The sequence below is a fragment of the Euprymna scolopes genome, chromosome 29, assembly GCF_053919585.1.
Source record: "Euprymna scolopes isolate OS-2025 chromosome 29, ASM5391958v1, whole genome shotgun sequence".
NCBI classification, from domain to species: Eukaryota; Metazoa; Mollusca; class Cephalopoda; order Sepiida; family Sepiolidae; genus Euprymna; species Euprymna scolopes.
The window spans coordinates 2,051,848-2,078,272 of record NC_136510.1 but is presented as its reverse complement, the minus strand read 5'-3'; the positions used below and the strand labels follow the sequence as shown (position 1 = coordinate 2,078,272).

The following is a 26,425-nucleotide window of genomic DNA, read 5'->3' as shown; positions in this document are numbered from 1 at the left end:
GCTGTAGCTGTTCGTTTGAACGTGAAATCATAAAAATTGGTCAGTCATCTCATGAGATGTATAGCAATAACATACTGAATTTTCAAGAGTCTATAACAATTTTAAATGCCTGCACAAAAAAAAGTCTGGAAACTTCTTGAAGGCACCTCATAACACATGGTTGAGGGGAATTTTAAGTCAGATATCTCCCTGGAGGAAGAGCACTTCGAGATACTGTATAAATGTCAGATTAATATCAGTTCGGAACCTGAACTTTAAAGCCGTATTTGTAAGGAAACTCTGATTAAAAATTCAAGAAGGAAAACTCCATGTCGACTTACTTGTAAGCTATCTCCATGAACAAAGATCTGCGCAACAAACGCACTTCGAATATAAATATTTTCGATTTTCTCGGGAGCGATATATTCACCCTGAAAGAAAACGAAAAGGTTTTCTTAAAAACAGAAATAAAAAATATTTTTTAAAATTTTTTGAAGGGATAAAATTGTAATGGGATATGCTGCCCGCTCAACAACACTGACTCCAACACTGTTTGGGTCTTCTGGCTATATCATCTCACATTAGTGGCTGTTGAAGGAGGGGGGGGGGTTGCACAGGTTCACAAGTATATATTAAAAAAAAAAAAAAAAAAACCTGAAAAATTTTTTTTGTTTTGTGTATTTTTCACCTTCCGTTTAGGCAGAGTTTTTTTTTTTTTTTTTACAAGGTAGTCATCACTTATCAAGGCCCGGAAGCCACTCGGGGACAAGGGTTATTGCGTGTACAGTAATCAATGGGATAGTATTGTAGTAATCGCTAGTATTGGAGATACTTGGTTGTCAATCTTTACAGACGCCATCTTTATTGGTTTACAAAGACAATAGACTTTAATTTGCTAACAAAATAAAATTATTTTCAATTGAAATGTTACAATTCTTTGAAGGACTAACCTGTGCAAGTTTAAAAATGTTCTTTTTTCTGTCAATAATTTTCAGGGTTCCATTCTGAAGAAAAAAAAAAAAAAAAAAATGAGAAATTTTTTTTTTTTTTTCATTTAAAGACTTTCAAAAACAAAAATAAATATTAAAGATTGTTTAATTGAAAAAAGGATAAAATTTTAATGGGTTTAAATGGTTTGTAATGAAACATTTTTTAAAAGTTACAGAAATTAATGTCTGATTTTTGTCTATGATTGAAAGGTCATTTTTTTTTTTTTCAATTTGAATTGAGATATTCTTGACATCAATAAGGAGATTCTTTTCTGATCAGTAAAGATCTGGGACGGAGGAAAGGGGGCACATGATGTTCATTGCATTAGAGATAAATATTTATGAAATTTAGAATTTAAATATAAAAAGGAGTGTAATGTCTGCCATGGTTTATTGTTTTTAAGGAAGCAAGGTAGGGATGGGTAGGATTCTCTTCATCTTTAAAAACAAATGTGCTTAGAAAGTGAATCCTTAGTTTCTGTGGTATTGTTATTGCAAGAGATGCTATTCCCCCCACCCATCCCCAATGAACCTGGGCAATACCAGGTGAATTATAACTGAAAGAGAAGAAAAGGCACTCACCTCTAACCATTCACCAACATCGCCAGTGTGCAACCAACCATCAGCATCCAAGACTTCACGAGTTCTTTCTTCATCCTTGTAGTAACCTTGAAAAACATTGTTCCCTCGCACACAAATCTAAAAAAAGATAATTTTTTTTTCTTCTTTAAAAGAAATTTTAATTTCTTATTTTCTGCTTAGATTCTTTTTCAAATTTATCATACGATTATTTTAAAATTTAAACTAAAAAAATACATAAGAGAAAATGATTTCCTTTAAATTAAAACATTTCAGTTTATTTGTTCTGTGCCATAATAACCCTTTTTAGGTTAACGATATATCTAGAAAAGTGAGAATGTGTGCGTGAGGACGATTCTCAACCTATATTCTCAATGAATTTTTGATCTACAGACTTGAAATTTGGTATATAGGGTATTCAGACATGTGGAAAACTTTAATCGTTTTTCGTTCATAAAAAAGGACTGCTAAGGGTTAAAAATTAAAAAATTGGTACGTGAGGATCATCAGATTATTTTTCTGCATCAACTGTTTCATGACTGCACATACATGAACTGTTTACAGCAGGATGAATTCCTTATGCCAGGAATAAGTAGATTTGAAACCACTTTTGAAAGATCAAGTCAAGCTGGCCTAATGGTTATCATACTTTGATGTAATCCCTCATTGAGAAGCTTTAGAACTACGCTGAGATAGCTTATCATTCCCGGATGATGCCAGATAACCTGAGGATTTAAGATAGAGAAGATAAATATATATATTTTAATTCATGTCAAAATAGATATTGTTTGAAACCAGAGAAATATATTTTGCAGCTAAAAGTTGATGACAGGAACTTGAAACATAACATTGTCTGGCCTTGGTGAACTCAAGGTCGGATGTCAGAAGTGACATCTAGCCTTGGCAGTCGTGAGAATCAGAATTCAAATTTCAGGTATGGTAATTGTACCCACGCAAAAACCTAAAGCTTTTTGATTTTGTGGCAAAATCTTATTGGCCAGGGAAATTTCCACCCCGTCCACATACCTCACTATATATATATGCCTGTCGTGCGAAAATTAGAGATGAGTTAGAGATTGCTTGTTGATTCAAGAAGAACAGACCGTATAGATACGTGACCCCTCCACCCTCCTCATCCAACCATCTGTCGCTGTCTGTGAAGAGATTGGAAACTCTGAAAGTGCTTACTGAGAAATGAATCATATTTGTAAAAACATTTGTACATAACTTTGCGAAATTAAGCTTCAGTAGACTAGATACAAGTGTTTATCTTTCTTCCTGCCTGTGGCTTTGATATTCGCTTTCAGCATACCAGATTTCATGTAACAACCTCAGAGAAGACTAGACGACATGAGCCGAGATTCCAGATAAATAAGGGTCCTAATCACCTTCACAAGGAGGGGTTACAGTACTTGACTCTGTTTTTAGGTTTTGGTTTCAATTCTTTTTTGCTTAAAAGAAGTTTCCAACAAATATAATACTCACATGCATACATGTCTTGGTTTCTTTCCATTTTTTATTTATTTTTTTTTTTTCAAAGTAATTCAATGTTACGTTTAATACCGAGCAATGCCAGGTACATCTGCTAGCTTAATAAAATGCAATAATCTTCCGAGATTAGTTTAACAGTTTAATCTGTTTTTGTTTTGTTTTATGGCACATCACCTCTTCCCAGTTTATTTAATATCAAATCCGATCATTTTGGTAAAAGTTTTTATCCTCCAAGTTTTTTTTATATTTTTAAATATTTATTCATGATGTTTGGTTTGGTTGTTTTGTAGAGGAAAATTGTTCATGCAGAACATGATTGAGTTTTGCAAAGGGAAAGGAGCAATGTTTGGTGCTTTTAAGTCAGGAAGTCAATACCTTCAGACAACCTAATCTGGTGACACCACGTGTTCACGCAGAGTTTGAAAGTAAACAATAGAAAAACAATGAAATAACAAAAGCAGCTGTCAGTTGGGAGCAGATATGACAACCGACGTGATACAGGAAGCAAATCATCGATGTGATTTGAAAATTGTTCACAAATGTGATGTAATAAATGTCAGTTGGGAGCAGATATGACAACCAACGTGATACAGGAAGCAAATCATCGATGCGATTTGAAAATTGTTCACAAATGTGATGTAATAAATGTCAGTTGGGAGCAGATATGACAACCGACGTGATACAGGAAGCAAATCATCGATGTGATTTGAAAATTGTTCACAAATGTGATGTAATAAATGTCAGTTGGGAGCAGATATGACAACCAACGTGATACAGGAAGCAAATCATCGATGTGATTTGAAAATTGTTCACAAATGTCATGTAATAAATGTCAGTTGGGAGCAGATATGACAACCAACGTGTTACAGGAAGCAAATCATCGATGTGATTTGAAAATTGTTCACAAATGTGATGTAATAAATGTCAGTTGGGAGCAGATATGACAACCAACGTGATACAGGAAGCAAATCATCGATGTGATTTGAAAATTGTTCACAAATGTGATGTAATAAATGTCAGTTGGGAGCAGATATGACAACCGACGTGATACAGGAAGCAAATCATCGATGTGATTTGAAAATTGTTCACAAATGTGATGTAATAAATGTCAGTTGGGAGCAGATATGACAACCGACGTGATACAGGAAGCAAATCATCGATGTGATTTGAAAATTGTTCACAAATGTGATGTAATAAATGTCAGTTGGGAGCAGATATGACAACCGACGTGATACAGGAAGCAAATCATCGATGTGATTTGAAAATTGTTCACAAATGTGATGTAATAAATGTCAGTTGGGAGCAGATATGACAACCGACGTGATACAGGAAGCAAATCATCGATGTGATTTGAAAATTGTTCACAAATGTGATGTAATAAATGTCAGTTGGGAGCAGATATGACAACCGACGTGATACAGGAAGCAAATCATCGATGTGATTTGAAAATTGTTCACAAATGTCATGTAATAAATGTCAGTTGGGAGCAGATATGACAACCAACGTGATACAGGAAGCAAATCATCGATGTGATTTGAAAATTGTTCACAAATGTGATGTAATAAATGTCAGTTGGGAGCAGATATGACAACCGACGTGATACAGGAAGCAGATCATCGATGTGATTTGAAAATTGTTCACAAATGTGATGTAATAAATGTCAGTTGGGAGCAGATATGACAACCAACGTGATACAGGAAGCAAATCATCGATGCGATTTGAAAATTGTTCACAAATGTGATGTAATAAATGTCAGTTGGGAGCAGATATGACAACCGACGTGATACAGGAAGCAAATCATCGATGCGATTTGAAAATTGTTCACAAATGTGATGTAATAAATGTCAGTTGGGAGCAGATATGACAACCGACGTGATACAGGAAGCAAATCATCGATGCGAGTTTAAAATTGTTCACAAATGTGATGTAATAAATGTCAGTTGGGAGGAGATATGACAACCAACGTGATACAGGAAGCAAATCATCGATGCGATTTGAAAATTGTTCACAAATGTGATGTAATAAATGTCAGTTGGGAGCAGATATGACAACCGACGTGATACAGGAAGCAAATCATCGATGCGATTTGAAAATTGTTCACAAATGTGATGTAATAAATGTCAGTTGGGAGCAGATATGACAACCGACGTGATACAGGAAGCAAATCATCGATGCGATTTGAAAATTGTTCACAAATGTGATGTAATAAATGTCAGTTGGGAGCAGATATGACAACCGACGTGATACAGGAAGCAAATCATCGATGCGATTTGAAAATTGTTCACAAATGTGATGTAATAAATGTCAGTTGGGAGCAGATATGACAACCGACGTGATACAGGAAGCAAATCATCGATGCGATTTGAAAATTGTTCACAAATGTGATGTAATAAATGTCAGTTGGGAGGAGATATGACAACCGACGTGATACAGGAAGCAAATCATCGATGCGATTTGAAAATTGTTCACAAATGTGATGTAATAAATGTCAGTTGGGAGCAGATATGACAACCGACGTGATACAGGAAGCAAATCATCGATGCGATTTGAAAATTGTTCACAAATGTGATGTAATAAATGTCAGTTGGGAGCAGATATGACAACCGACGTGATACAGGAAGCAAATCATCGATGCGATTTGAAAATTGTTCACAAATGTGATGTAATAAATGTCAGTTGGGAGCAGATATGACAACCGACGTGATACAGGAAGCAAATCATCGATGCGATTTGAAAATTGTTCACAAATGTGATGTAATAAATGTCAGTTGGGAGCAGATATGACAACCGACGTGATACAGGAAGCAAATCATCGATGCGATTTGAAAATTGTTCACAAATGTGATGTAATAAATGTCAGTTGGGAGCAGATATGACAACCGACGTGATACAGGAAGCAAATCATCGATGTGATTTGAAAATTGTTCACAAATGTGATGTAATAAATGTCAGTTGGGAGCAGATATGACAACCGACGTGATACAGGAAGCAAATCATCGATGCGATTTGAAAATTGTTCACAAATGTGATGTAATAAATGTCAGTTGGGAGCAGATATGACAACCGACGTGATACAGGAAGCAAATCATCGATGCGATTTGAAAATTGTTCACAAATGTGATGTAATAAATGTCAGTTGGGAGCAGATATGACAACCGACGTGATACAGGAAGCAAATCATCGATGCGATTTGAAAATTGTTCACAAATGTGATGTAATAAATGTCAGTTGGGAGCAGATATGACAACCGACGTGATACAGGAAGCAAATCATCGATGCGATTTGAAAATTGTTCACAAATGTGATGTAATAAATGTCAGTTGGGAGCAGATATGACAACCGACGTGATACAGGAAGCAAATCATCGATGCGATTTGAAAATTGTTCACAAATGTGATGTAATACATGCAAATTTATCTCGGTTCCTCCTAACAAGAAGATGATTGGCTGGTAGAATCACAAGAGACACATCAAAATGTATGCCAAAAGCTTCATGATAAAAAATATACCAAATCCGACCACAAAAAACTCATTCAGTAAAACAAACAACATTATTATTCAAATATTGTAATGAAGACCACTCGGCTACTTTTATTTTTATTATTCAATTTTCACCCCCAAAGAAGGCACAGTGCCACTTTAAAGTAGGGGTCTACTACTATCAGGGACATAATGTTGCATAGGGGTACATATTGTCAATGCTGAAAACAATTCTTTTGTCTTTTTAATTTGATTTCGTTTAAAACAAAATCTTCCATTGTTGGTAGAAATGATAAAATAAATATTTATTGATTTTAAATGACCAGCGGAACTAAAATCTATAGATAATACCCCCCCACCCCCAGACACACACACAAGTGTATTTTTATGCCTGAGAAAACATCTACAAATTTAACATGCGTTTTTATGGTAATCGAAAAAAAAATAGTAACTTTATAGTTAAATATTAAAAAATTTATAAAGAATCAGAAATTTTTTTTTTTTCCAATTTTCACCTCAAACAAAGCACAGTGCCACTTTGAAATAAGGGGCTACTATCAGGGACATAAGTTGTAAGGGCTATTATGAAGGAAGATGAGTAGTAAGATGTCTGTTCACATTACAATTGAACTTCTGCATGTCAGTACAGTTGGGAAAGCAGAATCCTGGAAGCGAGTTCCAAAGTCTAGCAGTTCTGGGGGAAAAAACTATTGGAGTAGAAGGCTTTTTTACAACGAATATACTTACTTCAAACGAATATATCGTTTCACGGGACATATCACTTTGTTAGACAAGAGGACAAAAAAACGACACAGGAAGTAGAAAGCAACCAAGAAAATTAACAAAAGGGAAACACAAAGAGTTTGCTACGTTCAAATTTGCGTTCCACACACTAACCATTTTTTTCGTGACATTTTCAAATAAAAAAGTGATTCAATTGAAAATTTATTCAATAATAAACTGCTTAAAATTTCATTTTAATAATTTGAGAATCTTTGATTTCAGAGTTTTTTTTGTTTTTTTTTTGTTTTGTTTTTTTTACATGAGGGTCACCACTTATCAAGGCCCGAAGGCCACTCAGGGATAAGGGTTATTGCGTGTACAGTAATCAATGAGGTAGTATTGTAATAACCATTAGTATTGGGGGTTTTGATAGTGTCTTACTTAAGGGGGCAGTTTGTCAGGAGTTTGTTTATGTTGGATTTGAAGACGTCCAAGTTGTAGTCAGGTGGGAAACAGGCAAGCGGCAGAGAGTTCCACTGGCGTGCAGTTCTAAGAAAGAAGCTTTGCTCATGGAATCTACGTTTGGATTTAGGCACAGATAGAGACTGGGGAAAATAATTGACAGTAGTTTCAGCCAGACGGGTGTTTCTCGTGAAAGATTGGTGAAGGGGGACGAGGGATTGGAGCTCAGACGAGCACCTGCCATGGAAATAACGATAAAACAAAGACATGCTTGCAATGTATCTTCTGTGAGAGAAAAGTTGCAGAGAAGAGAAAAGGGCATCCCCCACTAATACGAAGTCTATTTTGTACTCTGTCAAGGCAGGATAGGCTGTTTTTAGCAGCTCCTGCCCAGATGTGGCAGCAGTACTCCATCCTTGGACGTACTTGGCTTTTATACAGGTTTTTTTTTTTGTTTGTCTAATGGAAATCGCTCCAGACAAGTCATGGAGCCACTTGATGTAACAAGCTTAAAGAAAAAAAATTACTTCAATGTTAAACACTAAAATTCAGACACAGAAAACCACAATTCTTCTCTCGTTGTCAGAAACATCACTCGTAGAGTATGAGGACTAAATGACTAAACAAGCGAAGATATTATTTTAAAGGTGTAAATGCTGCACTTACTTTGATGGTCAAAAGAACCAACGAGAAATATACTTACTTCACCTTTGTTATCGGTTGAAAAATAATTCATCTCGGGAATGTCAACTAATTTAATATAACAACACGGCAATGGAGGCCCAACTTCACCTGGAAATGAAGAAAAAAGTTTCATTTTTTTTTTTTTTTTTTGAACATTTGAATACAAATCATTGGATTGAATAGAGATTCGTGTATAGAATTCCCCCTATTAAAAAACGAAAAAAGAAAAATTAGTGTAATGTATGTTGTACCCATGACGAAATTAAAATATATTCCAAAAATCCTGTAAATTAATTAAGTAGTTTTATTTTTATAAAAAAAAAAAATCATTTTAAGCAATTAATAGGAATTCATAGGCATTACAACATAAATCTTGTATGAATTATTGCCGAGTTATCTCCCTTATTTTTAGATTTTATTTTTTCAAAATGGTGAGCAAGACATCGGCTCTTTGGATGCTCAACGACTTGATCAATTTACGTGATTTTTAAAATATATTTTCTTTTCGTCACGGATATATACATCATATTTTTCTTTATTTTTGTTTTTAAATATAAGGGAAATTCTGAACACAAACACAAAAAGGAATAAAAGTGTATTCAATAAAATTATCATCTATCATTTGTGAGAATTAACACAAAAAGTTTAACATTTTCAAATTTTTTAGACGAGGATTAATAGATTAATCTCATTTTTGTTGTTACATTACCTCTGACCTTCTTTGGATGCATCTTTTAAACTTTATCTTGATAATTTAGAAAGTTCCCAAGAAAAAAAAAAAAAGTGAAAAAGGTCAGAGGTGTCATTGGCTCAAATGCTGTGAATATAAACAAAACCTAAATTTGAATCGTTTGGATTATTGTTCTCATCTTAAGGGTTATTTTCACAATGTTTCAGCTGATGTAATCAGACCTTATTCAGATATACCTCTGCAATCTTTCTATTGAACTTGGGAATCTGAATAGAATTTGGAACAAACATATTTAATCCACATATTCTTGTTTTGCCAGCCATAACTACGCAGAAGTCCTAAATAATTCCTAATTGAATTCTGAGTATTATCCACACTGAGAATTAAACCTTTAACCTCCAGAAGAATGTTGCTTGAAAAATTCTGAGTTTGACAAGATATTGGTTGGAGGTTACATCAACATGCAAGCAACATTCAAGATTAGAATAGTAGTCCGAACAATTCAAATTATAAATCCTCATCTCAAAAGTTCAGAAATAAGATCCAAATTGTTTAAATTAAGTTTTAATTTCAAACAATTTAAATTCATTTAATGGAATGTTCATAAAATTAACTGAAATTTGATAAAAGTCTGAATTAAAAAAAAAAAAATTTGCAAATTTTTTTTTTTTTGTACATATTTATTCCAATTTCAATCTACTTTCTCCTTTGTGAAATAAAAACAAAAGTAAAAGTCTGCAAAGCAATTAAAAGTTACAGTTGATGAAAAGTCATTTTTTTTTTTTTAAATTATTAATTGCTTTTTCATCTCTTATAGAAAAAAGCAGTATATGTATGTCAAGCTAAAAGTTAAAAAAATAAATAATCACAAATTTGGTATTTTCTTGCCCAGAATGAAAACTATCTAAAATTTAGAAAAAATTAGTCATTCTCTGGGGGTTAACTGAGCCAGGTTTAGAATAATAAGAATAAGAAAAATAAAACTTACCAATTTCCCTATCACCCATATGTTGTAACGTACAGACACCGTGCGTTTCTGTTTGACCATAACCTTCAATAATCTTTAAGGAAAAAAATAAAATTGTATTGTCATTTTTTTTTTCATTAAAGATGGTGCTTCTATATTTAAATAACGAAAAAAATATTGAATTACAAATTATTAAAGTAAAACAAATGGTACCTACATAATTGTCAGGTCGCAAAAAGTAACATATCAAAAAATTATGGAAAACGATAAGGTATAAAATTATTTGTGAGAAACAGTTCTGATAAGGATAAAAAATACTTTGATAAGGTGGCCATATTGGGTCATGTGACATAAGCAAAGGGGAAGTAACTCAGCTGAAACACTGCATAGCAGACAGGATTTATTTAAAAAACAAAATAAACATATATGCATAATTTGTGATTTTTTATAAAAATAACTTTAACGAAATTAATTTTTTTTTTTTTAAATAACTGATTGAATTTTGGCATTAGATTTAAGAGAAATTAAGAACTTAATTACCTTCCCTGTTAACTCTCCAATTCGAATCTAAAGATTTTGAAACCAAATTGCTAGATTTTACAAATGTGTTTTTTCATGAATAATTTTTCTACCTTACTGTTTGCTGTAATTTTTGAATAGTTTACTATTTGCGACATAATTATGTAGGTACCATTTGTTTTACTTGAAATTCAATATTTTTTCATTATTTAAATATAAAAGCACCAAAAATTCTTTGACAAAAAGAAAACTTTAAAAACGTTTATAAAACAAAATGCAAGTGACAAGTGCGTACACAACATATTCACTTCATTCAATTCAATGAAAATTTTTGTAGAAAAAAGTGGGCCGAAGATTGAAATATTAATTCAAATAATTTTCAACCAATCATAGCACAGGATTTGTTTTTAACACAAGGTAAAATAACTTGAGAAAAAGATGCAAAACAATTTTTGGAATACGACACCTTTGTTCCGTGGTGAATACATACATCATATATATATATATATATATATATATATATATATATATATTATATATAAATATATATGATGTATGTATTCACCACGGAACAAAAAAATAAAAAATAATAAAACAATAAAATAAAAAGCTATAGCAAATATCTAAGTGACTTCTTTAAACACAGTTCCTGATTTCAAAAAAAGAAAAACTAAAAGATTCATCTGCCTTACTTTTAATGCTAGGTTTATTTATGGTGTCTTTTAAATTCAATAAAAATCCTCCTAAATTTGCTGATGAGGAGACCGTGCTTACCAAAAAAACTATATATAATTGTTCTACATAACTTCATGTATACCACAAATAAAAAGCACGGATTTCCGAAACGATCGTACAGATAATTGACTTTGTTGTTGTTCCTTCTTATGAAACTGATTTTTAATTTAATTAAAATTTGATTTTTAAATTTTTAAATTATAAATCACATTACTTAATATATATATATATATATATATATATATATTTTTTTTTTTTTGATGAATTCAAAATAAGAACCATTTTGTTTTGGTAAATAATTTCTCAACAGAGCATAAAAAATTAAAATACTAAGTCAATGTTTTATTTTTGAAGTAAAGTTGAGCCTATAAACACATGCTACTTTGTTTCCCCATTGCATTTATATAAACGCTTTTAAACAATTTTTATGTCAAAGATTTTTTGGTGCTTATATATATATATATATATATATATATATATATATATATATATATATATATATATATATATACACACACACACACACACACACACAATGTAATTAATTGTTCATCAAATATTACCAGCTGTAAATTGATTGTATCATTTAACATTTGCAAATGCTGCTCGGATGCTAGTCACTTCATGAGGAATTGCCAAACCAAGCTGAACTGAATAAAACCGGGCGAGTGGGTTTAATGCTAAAATGCACTTTTATCACTTGCTTCTCAACCAAAGATTTGATGACAAACCTCGGTTATCCAAAATAGCGAAGAATCCAATTGAAATCAATCAATAATAACATCAAATATTTTTGAACAAGTAAAATAAATTTTGAAATAAATCAATTTAAAGTCATAGATTTACTGGAAAAAATTATAGGAAAAAACTATTTAAAAGGCATTTTATAGACTAAATTTATTCGAATGACACTTGTATAATACAAAGGGTTTTTTGTTTAGATTGTCAAACTAAGAATGTGGTTCTTGCCCAGAATTCACCCTACATTAAAAAACAAAATAAAAAAAAAAACCCTGTACAATGCATGTACAGGTGACAAAACGAAAATATCTAAAAATTGATCAAATAATTTTATTTTTATACTGAAAATTTTTAAGCAATTGATGGGAATTTGTAGGCATTGCAACATAAATCATGCAAGTTTGAATTATGTTGAGTTAGTGTTGTATATTGTTTTGTTTTTTAAATTGTTTTTAAAATGGTGGACAAGACAGCTGCTCTGATATTACTCATAAAATTCTATTTTCTCATTTAACCATAAAACTACTTGATCAATTTACATGATTTTTGGAATATGATATTTTTGTTTATCACAGTTACATACATCAGACTTTTATTTTGTTTTTTAGTACAGGAGAATTCTGTACAAAACCCATTAATGCTACCAATAATTAACCAAATGAATAAATAAAAAATAACTTAAAACTGGTTTTATCGCTAATTTAAATTGTTAAAAAAAGGTCAATACTTACAACACAGCCAACCACACAGCGTAAAAATGATAGGACACTTGGCGAGAGAGGGGCAGATCCTGTTGCGATTAATTTTGTACGGCCGCCTAATGACTGTTGAATATCACGGAAAACCAGCTTGTCCCATAAACTGTCATTTCGAACAATTCCCCTAAAAAAAAAAAAAAATAAAATAAAAATAAAAAAAAAATATATATATATATATATATATATTTATAAAAGAAAAACAAAAAACTTGAAGTTCATCAAATTAAATCTTTTATTTTTTCAAAAATTTAATTAAAAATTATATTAAATAGAAACGTTGTGAACTGTTTTCAAATGAAAATTTGAATTTAATTTTAAGATTTGAAAGATAAACTATAAAACTGACTGTAGATATTTATATTGCCTCTAAAGCTTATTTATATATATATATATATATATATATATATATATATATATATATATATATATATATTAAATTTATTTATACAAACATTAATGGCTACATATGTGCATACATGTTTCTGTAATCACCCGCGTTGGGCCAAGAATTACCGTCGAAAACTATATATTAATAGCCTGGCAAGGCCACAGGGGAGACAACCGAAGTAGCAAAACTGAAACTGCCTGCCAGCACACTATATATATACAAATAGTAAGCAAATTTGGGCATATTTTATTGGTTTGAAAATTGAGGTTCTTTTTTTTACCAATTATCATAAAATTTTAACTATAGAATAGTATTATAATCTTCAAAAAAAGCCTGCAAATTTTTGTGTGGTTTCGTCTCATAGAAGCAAAGATATGAGTATTTCAATATTCAATTTGGCTATGAGTATATACTTTTTTTTATTCATAGGTTATATCTCTCCTCTTTGGTTTTCATACATAAAGTAAATTTCACAGTGTATAAAGACTATTTGATACTGGAGATATTCATAATCGTATCCTATTTCCAAAAGAGGGGAGATATAACATATGAGAAATATTTGAAATCAAGTTTCCCTTGCTGTTATTTCAGATCATTTAAGCAGCAAGTTTTAGTCACCCCTCCATCAAAGCCAGAGGTTTTGTAGAAATATATATATATATATATATATATATATATATATATATATATATATATATATATATATGGGTGTGTGTTTATAGGGATATATGTTTATTCAATTATATTTCACATTTTATTAATACTAATCCTTTAATTTATGAAGCTCAATGTAACGACAGAGCATATACAAATAAATGACAAATCATTTTTAATTTATTAATACAGGAATTTAAAGTTCATAACTTTACATTAAAATTCAAAAGATGGCGTAACAAACTGAAAAATAATTGCAACTTCTCTCCCAATTTTCAGATTTTGTAATCATGGCCATATCTTATTTATTTTCTTTTCAAGTTGAGTTCTTTTTCTTCTGAGGAGTTAAGAGTGGAATAAATTCAAGAATTGACATAATTAAATGAATGATTTTGGACTATGAAAGAGACGCTGTCAAGAATTGTGCCTGTCAACGAAATAAATGGTCACATGGTCAACATCTTGAAATTTGGAGTATAGACTTTTGTCATATACATATATATTTCTTAGTGGTGGAATGATTAATCAGAATTGAAAAAAATCTTAAATTTTGGGGATATTAGAATCTGTATTGGAAAAAATTTGCACCCATTTTCTGATGCAAAAAATAATTTGTTTTGTTATTTGTTTTCGTTTAAAACTCAACTTTCCGTTGCTGATACCACTAATGACAAAACGATATTTGATTTTGAATTACCAGTAAACATGGAATTTATAGATCAATTCCCACAAGTGTGTTTTTAGGTTTGCAAAATACATATCTACTTATTACATGGGTTTTTACGGTAATCCGAAAATAAAAATAACATACTAAATATCTAGCAGTATTAAAAGAATCAGAATTGGCAGTTTAGAAAAGAATTGGCTATTGTATTGGAATCAGGAAAAATATTGGAATCCTCCCATCACTAATATATATATTAGTTAAATCACTTTTAAAAAATGAAGTAACAATAACGGAAACTGAGACATGGTGTACATGTATGTTTTTTTTTTCTAAACAGTTCACTTCTTGTAAGTAAAAAGAAAAATACCTGAACTGAGATCAAAGCCAAAATCTGAAAACTGAGCCAAGTAGGATAGCCATTAGACCAGCTTGATATGATCTTCACAAAGTGTTTCACGACCGCATATGTGCAGTCGTGAAACAGTTGAAAACATAAAAATCTGATTACTACCCCCCCCCACACACACACACACTAATTTCTCAATTTTGAAGCAACGCCCTTTTTCTGGATGAAAACTGATTAAAAAGTTTTCAACATGTTTGAATATCCTGTATACCATATTTCAAGTCTATAGGTCAAAAATTTGTTGAGTATATAGGTTGAGAAGTGTCTTCACAGACACATTCTCACTTTTACAGATATATAGATAAATATTTCTACGAATAATAAACCAGCTTCAGAAAATTGAAGGAAAAGACAATTCTGTGTTGTCAATTATCAAATAGAAAAAGTTTTCAAGATTCAGAAAAAGAGAAAAAGATGCTGATATATGAAGAAATTAATTTGGATAAACTAAAAAAAATATTTACAAAATAAAAAAAAATTGTGCGTCACCTTTTCAATTCATTTGATTTTGCCGTCAATGCCATATTGAATATTAATTTCTTTATTGAACTTGAATTCACCTTTTCTAAAATCTGAAATCAAAAAATAAAATTATTTCGCTCAAAAAGTTGAACAGATTTTTGTAAGAAATTTCAAAATCCGATTAAGAAACTAAAATAGCAAAAACATTTGAAGATTGAATTGAACGAATTTAGTAAATTCTTATTCTCTCATCTTGGTAATAAAACCCGTGTTGATGGGGGATGTGAATGAAGTTTGATCTTGTGTACGCATTGCATGGGGTAAGTTTCATAAGCATTTTCTTATCTTAAACCAGTCTTCACTTTCATTTGATATTCAAGGTTGAGTTTGCAGCATCATAAATGGTCGTAGTGCAACGTTATACATGAGTGAATGATGGACTTTCACCAATTTGTACAGAACAAAAGGGTTATGGTTCAGTGAATTTCTTCTATTGAGATTGAAGTTATCAGACTGAACCACCTACAGTCGTATGAACAAATTGAATGAAGTAAATAACTTGTAAATAAATGTACACACGTCTCAATCGAGGTCAGCTGAGGGAAAACAGATTGAAGAAAGCTTAGAATGAATGAGTCAAAGAAAACAACATTAATGATAAAATTCTATAGAGAAAAGCATTGCATGATTCAATGAGAACTGATGTATTAACGTGACTATGCCGTATATACTTGGAGTGTGGATCAGAGTCAGCTTTGAATTGCAACCATCTACATTGTTTATGATGTAACCTTTAACCTCCTTCAAGTGTTTCATTGTCAAACTCTGGAGTCTTTCTGCTGAGTTTGGGAATTTGCACACGATTTTAAATGTTGCCTGCACTGCGGATTGGACCTTTAACCTCTAGAAAAATGTAACGCTTACAACTGAATTTTATCAAAGACTTTATCTACTATGCCATGGGTCGTTCAACAAGATACAAGTGAAGAATCCAAATAATACAACAAATTGATAAATTTAATAGAATCTGATCTGTATATTTATATTGGAGGTTATATGCACAGACTTTTTTTTTTGTTGCTTAAAAAAAAGGAATACGCCTAATTATAATAAATAAAAATTGGAAGATAAAAATTTTAAATAAAATTCAATAAAAAAAATCATTTGAAAAATAAAATGCAAATTTTTTCATTTATTGCTTGATTCCTACAAATTGAAATGAAATGTTTAATAATTAAATTTAAGTAGAGAGTGACCGCCACAATTACTTGAATGTGAAGTTATTTCATTTTATTATCAATATAATACTTAAAGTTTGAAAAATTTGAATGTTTGCTGACCAGACGAGAATTACATCTTGTGTAATTTCACAATCAAAACCAGTCAAGAGTTAATTTTAAAAAATCTCACCTTATCGTACATTCGATTGAGTAATCTCGGAACCGATGGGAATATTGTCGGCCTTAACAGTTTTATGTCATTCATTAACTTTTTGACGTCACCACTGAAGAATCCGATTGAACCACCAACGAGATAAAGAGAAATCTGCAGAAGTGATAAACAGAGATAATCAAGATGCATGTAAACTGTATGTTGTACTGTATTTTTTATTACTAATTTTTGACGCTGTATCCCAGGGTTCTACTGTTCTATAATCTTACATTTATTGCTCTTGAACAAAACAGTAGACCAAAAAAATAAATAAATAAAATAACATTCTTGATGCCGCGTAATTCTGTTGCCACCCCCATCCCTTCACAATAATATGAAGAGATAATGAAAATAGTTTAAAAAAAAAAAAAAAAAATCTAAATGTAGGACTATAATTTCCATTTATTGCTCCCAGACAACTCTATATGAATAAAAGATTCAAAAGAAATTCAGTGAAAAAAAGAAGAAAAAAAAAAGGTGGGGTATACTTACTTCAACAAATCTCTCATATGAATGAGCCAAGGGAAGATATGATATCATGACATCATCACAGCCGAGGTTACTCTGCAAAAAAAGAGGCTCATCAATGATTAAAAAGAAAAAAAAATTATTTTGTTTTGATTCCTGCAAGAAACTTTATCTTTTCAAGAAATAAGCTTTTTATTTGACGCTATTTACAGGTCGGAAAATAAAATAAATTTTTTTTTAATTTATTCATTTAAAATCGAGAAATGTTTTTTTTTAAATCAAGAAATATTTTTTTAAATAAAGAAATATTTTTTTTAAATAAAGAAATATTTTTTTTTTAAATCAAGAAATATTTTTTTAAATAAAGAAATATTTTTTCAAAAATCATGAAATATTTTTTTTTTAAATCAAGAAATATTTTTTTAAACCAAGAAATATTTTTTTAAACCAAGAAATATTTTTTTAAACCAAGAAATATTTTTTTAAACCAAGAAATATTTTTTTAAACCAAGAAATATTTTTAAAAAATCGAAAAAATTTTCTATTTGTATAAATTTGTGATGCATAGCCTTTTTATTTCCACAACAAATTCATTTTTAAGATTTCAAATGGAAACAATACTTTGCCCACAACAGAATTTGAAATATTTGGGCAACTTTTTTAGTAAATTTTATTTTTAAGCAATATTATATTTATTTATTTGAAAGGAGTTTTAATTTATTATTATTATTATTTATTTATTTTTTTTTTAAGATTTTGTAAATGGCTACTATTTTATTCTAATTATTTTAAACATAGACTTATTATTCAGTGTAAAAAAGCAAGATTTTAAGTTTTAGCAAAAACCATGTTTTGTTTTTATTATTTAAGATTCCCAAATTTTATTAATTTTGAGAAAAAGTTTTTACATAACTATGATTCCTTATATTTCCATGAGACAAAGAAAAATTAAAGTTATAATTGCAGTAAAAAAAATCTAACGTGAAAGTCAGTCATGTTTTCCGTGATATAAGCGTTGTTCAAATGTTAAAATATGCATATAAGCCAAATTTTAATGCAATATTATGAAGAATAAACAAACATTTTTTTTTTAAATTAATATTGCAGAGATAGACTCCATCCTCAGCAATTTAATTTTTCTTTTTTCTCACCATGATGGTAAATAGAGGAATACCGCAAATGAACAGCAGTCTGATTTCTTATTAACTTTTTTTTCTTCCATTTAGCATCATGGTGAAAAAAAAAAAATCAGAAAAAAAGGGGGGGGGGTTATAAAATTCTGAGGATAGAGTATAACTCCGAAATATTAATTTTAAACAAATAAATATTTGTTTATTTTTCATTTGAAAACTTTAATTTTCTAAGCAATAAATCTGTATATGATAAAAATAGAATTGCAATTAATATAGTTGAAATAGCAACCATTTACAAAGACCTTTCCAAAAAAAAAAAGAATGAGAATGAAAAAATCTTTCAAACCAACCTTAGAAAATGATCTCCAGACCGTAGTGGAATGGGCCACAAATGATGGTAACATTTAACGCTAGTAAGACTAAGCTGCTCTCCTTTAACAATTACAAGAAGTCTCTCCAACCACTGATATCTATGACAAATAACTCCCTACCTGAGAATTCTTCCTTCAAACTCCTCGGCTTAACATTCACAAGCAATATGAACTGGAACAAATACATTGAGGACATTGCAAAGGCTGCTGCAAAGAAGGTGGGTTCCCTCTATCGAGCTAGAAAACAAATCACACCTGAGAGTATCCTGTACCTCTACAAGACCATAATTCGCCCATGCATGGAGTATTGTTGCCACATCTGAGTTGGTGCATCTACCAGTAGCCTCTCCCTCTTGGATAGAGTACAAAAAAAAGTTTTCAATCAAATAGGTCCCATTTTGTCAACTAAGCTCCAACCCCTGTCCCATCGCCGCAATGTTGCATCTCTGTGTCTGTTTTACAAATATTTTAATCGAATGTGCTCTGAACTCGTTGCACATGTGCCCCCTCGACATACAGATCCCCGACAAACCCGCTTAGCAACAAAATCTCACCCCTTCACTGTTGAGATCCCTAAATGCCAGAAAGCTTTCTACTCTAATAGTTTCTTGCCTTGAACAACTAGACTTTGGGATTTCTTTCCTGCTACCTGCTTCCCTGACTGTACTGATATACAAAAGTTTAAATGTAACGTAAACCAACATCTTGTTAATCTTTCCTAGGCATGGTCCCAAATAGTACCCCCTCACAAAGTGGCGATATGCCTCATGATGGGTGAATGTGAGTAAAAGAAAAAAAAAAAAAAATCTGATTGTTTTCAGAAAATTTTCTTTTATTAAATAAGTCAGCATCACAAATTGAAATGGGTTATCTCAAGAACTAGGATTGGTCAAAAAAAAGGTAAGACTTACAATATGTTGAAGACCAGCCAAAGCTGTCGAGACCATTCCATGGTGGGTAAGAATTGCTCCTTTTGGAATACCTTGAACAAAAAATAAAAAGTTAAATATGATTTCTATAAAAAAAATAAAATTTTTAAATAAAAAAATGATGGAAATGGGCAAAAACCTAAATTATCAGGCATTTGATCAAGCTAATATTAATTTCAACCCCTTGTTGGCTCCAAAATAAATTTAAAAAAAAAACAGAAAATTAACTTTTTTTTTTTTAAATAAAAATAGAAAAATGTACGTACCAGTTGTACCACTTGTGTAACAAATAATACAAATATCACTTGGCTTACAAGGCTGGAAAAGAAAGACACATTTTTTAAGGATTCAACTACAGAATAAAAATGCTAAATGAAACATTTTAAATAGTTTAAATACACACAAAAAAAATGTCAAGTCATTTAAATAGAATGGAAATTTGCAGGGCTTAAATTAAAACTGGTTTTACTAACATAACTGAAAAGTTAATTTTTCTTAAGTATCAAATTTTTTAAAAGTGATACAAGAATATCTGAAAATACTTTATAGTAATCTCCAAACTCAAATATTGATATTGTTCATTTGCATATTTCTTTGGGTTTTTTTTTTTTAAGTTTCTAATCAATTCATATTCTGCAATATACATTTCTATTGCCAAATCTTCTATACATACAATCGTTTCGTTAATTTATAAAACTCACTATTTCCATTTCTTCAAAGTGCACAGCCTCCGAGACACAAGGTGGCAGAGCAGCGCAAGGCAGGTCAAATGATAGCATTTTTTGTGGATCATTTTTATGGGTTTTTAGCCCGTAAAAATAGACATTAAGAGGTCAAAATTTAAAAAAAAAATAGTTGTTGGCCTACATAAGTGTACCTGAATATGCAAATGTACATTTACACATTAAAATGTACATTTTGAATTATTTATCTGTCTGATGATAGCTTAAACAGTAACGACCAAGGCTGGAGCTCTAAACACTTTGGTTTCGATTATAGTTGATGGCACTCCAGTTTTTTTTTTTTTTGTTTTTTACTTTTGAAATCACTTTATTGGGTACAATATAATAATTAATAAAGAATTAGCTTTATAATAATAAATACAAAATCTACATAAATTAAAATATCATATTCATGCATATTTTATGACCAGGTAATGCCGGGTGCCCTGCTAGTCAGTAGAACTCAATTTTTAAAAGTAAAACTCGATTTTTGTGTTACTTTAGTCATAAGAAAATCGAGCATTACCAATGCAAATATTTTCAACTCAATGCTATTTCTAAAAGCACGGTTCATGAAACTACACGTACAATTATTCACTGTTTATCATATTTATTCAGATAAAACTACTTCAAGCAAATATGTATTCCCACAAAGTCCTCCCATGCCACTTGCATTCACTGGATTATTTCCTTAATTGGTGGGAGATGGGTTTACAAACAATTTTTTTTCATCATTTCATAACTTTTATGAAGTTTCACCAGTATAAAATTGATTGCTCGATAGCAAAAAAAACTATAAAGAAATTTTTAAAAAATGAACAGGTGCTTACAGAACTAATTTTTATTTCTTTAAATGGCAATCATTTTTTCCCCCTTTTCCCAGGTCATTTAACTGGGACGGGGCTATTAAAACTTCAAAAACTATCAGCAAAAAAATTACAAGAATTTATATTTAAAAGTTAGCGATCACTTTCCTTTATAAATTTAATAAGTAATGAACATCTACTCTCAAAAATAAATTTTCTGAAGCTAAATTGCGAAATATACTTGGATAAGTATATTTCATTTTGATCAAAAGAAATGAAATATTGTTGCATGGGAGGAGGAGGAGGAGGAGGAGGAGGAGGAGGGGAGGTTCTACATTCAAATTTGACAAAAAGAAAAGTATTTTTTACTTTATTTTGTTTATAACTTCAAAATTAAAGAATTTACAAAATAAGTATAGAAATATTAAGAGGTTCAGGGCTTGGAGGAATAGTGCATGGTGGCCCTCATTGTTTCCAAGGTAATGCTGGATGTGTCTCTCAAAGGGATTGAAAAAAATTATAAATCTAATTAAATTTATTTCCTTATATTCTGCATTGGGTAGGAATTGATATATCCTTCAGATCTATTCCCAAAAAATTGATACGTTATAAACGGAATGCAAAGAGACAGGCGATTCTTCAGTTGACTTATGTATATTGAGTTTTCCTGATAGTCACATTCTAAAATGTATTTAAAAAAAAAAAAACTCACCACTAGTTGATGGGGATTTTTTTCTCCTTGTTTCTGCAAGAAACAAAAAATACAAATCATACATATTTCTTGAGGGGGAAAAAAAAAAATATATATATATATATATATATATATGCCTGACGAATCCTAGCGTGGATGAAACGCAGAATATTCTGTGTAGCTTAATTGTCATATATTTTATAACTTACCATATATATATATATATGCATGTATGGAATGTAACTATACTGTCATTCTTTTTATATATGCACTGTTATATGTAACATACATTGAGCTTCTTAACAAAAATGATTGGTATACACGAAAAGTGAAAAAATAATTGAAAAAACATATTTTACCAAAACATAGGATTATATATAAAAAAAAAATTAGCATGCTCTGGTTTCGTCAGTCATCGCTGTTTTAGATCCACACTGTATGGTTGAAATGGCTTACTGCCACATATACCCTTTATGATTAGTAATCAACTCGGGTCCACAATTTACTGGACTGTAGTATGTCCTACTGCTTTGTAGGGTTCCAAGTGCTGGCCATTGACAAAAGAAAGCAGAAAAACTATTGATCATGGCAACAAAGATATTGCATTACATTTCAGGTCAGAATTTGTAAAAATGGGATTAAAGATGAAGAACCGTGGAAAAAGGTTGAGTGGGATGCTGAAAAAGTGATTGTATACACTGTATTTAGAGAACTCAAGACATCTGCACATCATTCTGATTAAGTCTTTGATCATACAAATCAGAAATTCAGTACAGATCGTGTTACTTTGGATAGATGGAAATTATTATTTTGTAGATGCTATAGTTTAGCATGGAGACCAAGATAATGATATGAAAAGATAAATGTATGTGTAGTAAGTTTCATATCAAACAACTAATTTTTCACAAAATACCAAGTTTTTTGGTTCTGAATTTGATTTACTCTTGAATTACAACCTTTGAACTCAAATTTGGTGTGAAAATATAAAATTTTAAATCCTAAGACATAGTATTAGAGGTTTTTGTAAAAATCTGATTTTAGATTTGTTCAGATCAAAACTGACTAAGAACTCTCCGATCAGTCATCTAGTCTAAAGTGGGATCTTGCATATTGCATATCAATTCCAAACATAAATTGCTCAGCCTTAATACTGTACTTGGGTGTTAATGGCACAGCATCCAGTTAATAAGTGGATCCTTTTTTGAAGGGCAGTGAGGTCTTGCCACTCTGCAGAAGATATCATTCACAGACTGAAGAAATGGCCACAAAAAAAAAAAAAAAAAAAAGATTTTAAATTATTTTTAAAGAAAAAGAAAAAAAATAATTAGATAATTTCATTCATAAGGTAGACATGTTGAATGTGACATTAGTATGTCAGTATTTTTGCATCAAGTGACAAAACTTGAAAAAAAAAAATTTGACATCGCAATATATTTCTTACATCTTTGATACCAAAAGATCATTCAAGGCAAACAAATCGTTGCAGTTTAAAACTGTTTTGTTGTACAAGAGAGACAACATAATATTCATCACATTGCCATTGTTTAGTGTGGCGGAAGTGCAAGCGAGACTCAACATACAGTTGTGAATTGATTAATACTTTTCCCCAGTCATTGCTGATAGAACGAGAGCAGACTCCCCTGTCGATTAAATAAAAAGTTCCGTTCGAAATTCCACACATATTCCCAAGTTAACCAAGATTCACTTGAATGTCAGAGGTTACATCGCCTGAAACATTGTGGGAATAACATTTAAGATGAGAATGATAGTTTGAATAATTCAAGAAATACAAATTATCAATCCTCACCTCAAAAATCCTGAAAGATTAAAAAAATCATAGCTTTATAATATTAATTGAAAAACTGACCAGGAGTTCTTGGAATGCAATCAGCTTCACGTTATGTGCTTCAGCCATGCTGATGGATTCAGAGTCTGGACTCTCAACACACACGATTGTTTTCAAACATTTCATACTATCCTGGCGTCGCAATAAATTCTTCATTTTGCTGTTTTTGTCACAAATAACCAGTGAAATTTCAGCTAAGGAAAAATAAACAAATTTGTCATAAATAACCAACAAAATTTCAGCAAAGGAAAATTTTTTTTTAAATTAACAATATTAATGAAATCAATGCAATAAAACCTGAGAACCACTGAGATCTAAATCACAGAAAATAGAAAGCTGAAATTTGGTAGAAATTAGTTTTTCTATGTAGATTGTTTTTATAGAGCTTATTGTTTAGCAATACCATAAACCTTACAGAAAAAAGTACTTGTGCATTATGATGCGATATAAAATAATGCATTTTGAATAAAAACACTATTACATGATTACATGTCATGTTGAAATCAGTAAAAATTGCAAAAATTAGGAAAATGATAAAGTAAAAAAAGTAATTACTTGAAAAAATAAGATTCATCAAATAATGCAATTTTAATGCAGTTATATTCCGTATGACAAACAGACTTATCTCCCTTGTTTTTACTTTTGCCATTTCTAATTAGAAAATTGTGAATCGATGTCAATGTTTTTTTTTTGTTTTTGTAAGAAATAGTTCTAGCAGATATACTCCATTTTATGTAATTTTTGGAATTTTTAAAATTGACATGTACTAGCATTTTCACTTAAAATTCATTTTTTTTTATTTAGATATACAATTAGAAAGCCCAAGTGCACACACACATGCACACAAAAAAAGGATCTAGCCATATTTTTAGGCATAAATGTCTTTAGTATAATACATGTGATTGATGCAAGAAATATCTTGCCTCTAGGATTGATCGGCCAAAGTTTAGTTTTCCATGTTGAAAAAACAAATTGTTCGTCAGAAACAAAGTGACATGAGAAATCGAACTATTGAGATTTTGTCGAATGTATGTTGATATAAGTTTACGGATATCGTAAACAATCAGTTTTAATATCAGAAGATTTGTTAATATATGAACGAAATTCAAGTGCACTCACTGTAGTGGTCAATCATAATGAGAAATGATGTCTATAAATTCCGAGCGAACCAAAGAATCAAGAGATTTGAACTTGACATGGCGAGCGAGTTTGAGCCTTGCTTATTGGAACATGATTTTGTTGGTTTCATTGTGTTTCTGTCATTTTGTCGATAAAACAAACAATTTTAACATCACAAAATAAAATATTGTTACTTGTTACAAATGAAGAGTTGTGATTTTAATTGGAAAGAAAACATTTATTGCAGCACCGATAAAGACCATATTATTAATGCTAAGCAGTGTTGAAATCTAATTGCACCAAATTCAGATCATGACTGAACGATCACGGCCAGTGCAGTGAACGCACATATGGAAGTTCACATTGGCAGAGACATTTTTTTTTTTTTTATATGGGGGGTCACCGCTTATCAAGACCCGGAGGCCACTCAAGGATAAGTGTTATTGCGTGTACAGTAATCAATGAGATAGTATTGTAGTAATCATTAGTATTGGAAATTTGATAGAGTGTCTTACTTAAGGGGGCGGTTTATCAGGAATTTGTTTATGTTGAATTTGAAGACATCCAAGTTGTAGTCAGGTGGGAAACAGGCGAACGGAAGAGAGTTCCACACAATCGTGCACTTCTGAGAAAGAAGCTCTGCTCATGGAATCTACGTTTGGATTTAGGCACAGATAAAGAGTGGGGAAAATTATTGACAGTAGTTTCAGCCAGACGGGTGTTTCTCGTGAAAGATTGGAGCTCAGACGAGCACTTGCCATGGAAATAACGATAAAACAAAGACAGGCTCGCAATGTCTCTTTTGTGGGAGAGAGGCTGCAGGGAAGAGAAAAGGGCATCCCCCACTAAGCTACGAAGTCTATTTTGTACTCTGTCAAGGCAGGATAGGCTGTTTTTAGCAGCTCCTATCCAGATGTGGCAGCAGTACGCCATCCTTGGACGTACTTGGCTTTTATATAGAGAATTGCATCAGTAGTGAGATATCTTCTGGAGCGGTAGAAGGATCCTACCATTTTCCCAGCATCCCTGGCAACAGATTTGATGTACGTGTTCCATTTCAGATCAGGAGTAAAGGTCAAGCCCAGAACCTTGTCAAAACATGGAGCCTCGCCAAGACGAGAGCCATCCATTTCAATTGATGCCGGATGGGGATCAGAGCGTTGATGATGTAAAGATAGAAGCTTGGTTTTGGATGCATTAAAAGTGACCAGCCACCTCTTCCCCCATTGTACCACGCGCTCAAGATCAGAGGAGAGAGAATTAGAGAGAACTTTGTCATTTACGGTCTTTGATGTGTTGCCATAGATGGTCGTGTCATCAGCATAGATGTCAACGAATGATTTAAGTATGTGTTTTGGGAGATCATTGATGTAGATCAGGAAGAGAGTTGGGCCCAGGATGGGCCTTTGGGGGACTCCAGCATTAATACTGTGGGCCTCTGATTTCTGCCCATCAACCACTACTCTTATGAACCTATCAGAGAGAAATGAATTAATGATTGAGAAAACATTTCCAGTGATACCGTAGCTGGAAA

At 31.3% G+C, this 26,425-nt stretch overlaps 1 protein-coding gene across 1 annotated transcript in view; it reads right to left on the bottom strand.

The window, feature by feature from the left end:
• LOC145252433 (long-chain-fatty-acid--CoA ligase 5-like) overlaps positions 1 to 26,425 on the bottom strand; it is a 197,155-nt gene that overhangs the window by 19,898 nt on the left and 150,832 nt on the right. Inside the window, exons 7-19 of the mRNA XM_080111830.1 lie at positions 23,794 to 23,966; positions 21,948 to 21,980; positions 19,974 to 20,025; positions 19,690 to 19,760; positions 17,299 to 17,370; positions 16,786 to 16,920; positions 15,403 to 15,485; positions 12,772 to 12,922; positions 10,067 to 10,139; positions 8,407 to 8,495; positions 1,551 to 1,667; positions 930 to 983; positions 321 to 410 (exon numbers count right to left, since the gene is read on the bottom strand). Of these exons, the coding sequence (XP_079967956.1) occupies positions 321 to 410; positions 930 to 983; positions 1,551 to 1,667; positions 8,407 to 8,495; positions 10,067 to 10,139; positions 12,772 to 12,922; positions 15,403 to 15,485; positions 16,786 to 16,920; positions 17,299 to 17,370; positions 19,690 to 19,760; positions 19,974 to 20,025; positions 21,948 to 21,980; positions 23,794 to 23,966 (1,193 nt within the window). The remainder of the gene's footprint in view (positions 1 to 320; positions 411 to 929; positions 984 to 1,550; positions 1,668 to 8,406; positions 8,496 to 10,066; positions 10,140 to 12,771; positions 12,923 to 15,402; positions 15,486 to 16,785; positions 16,921 to 17,298; positions 17,371 to 19,689; positions 19,761 to 19,973; positions 20,026 to 21,947; positions 21,981 to 23,793; positions 23,967 to 26,425) is intronic.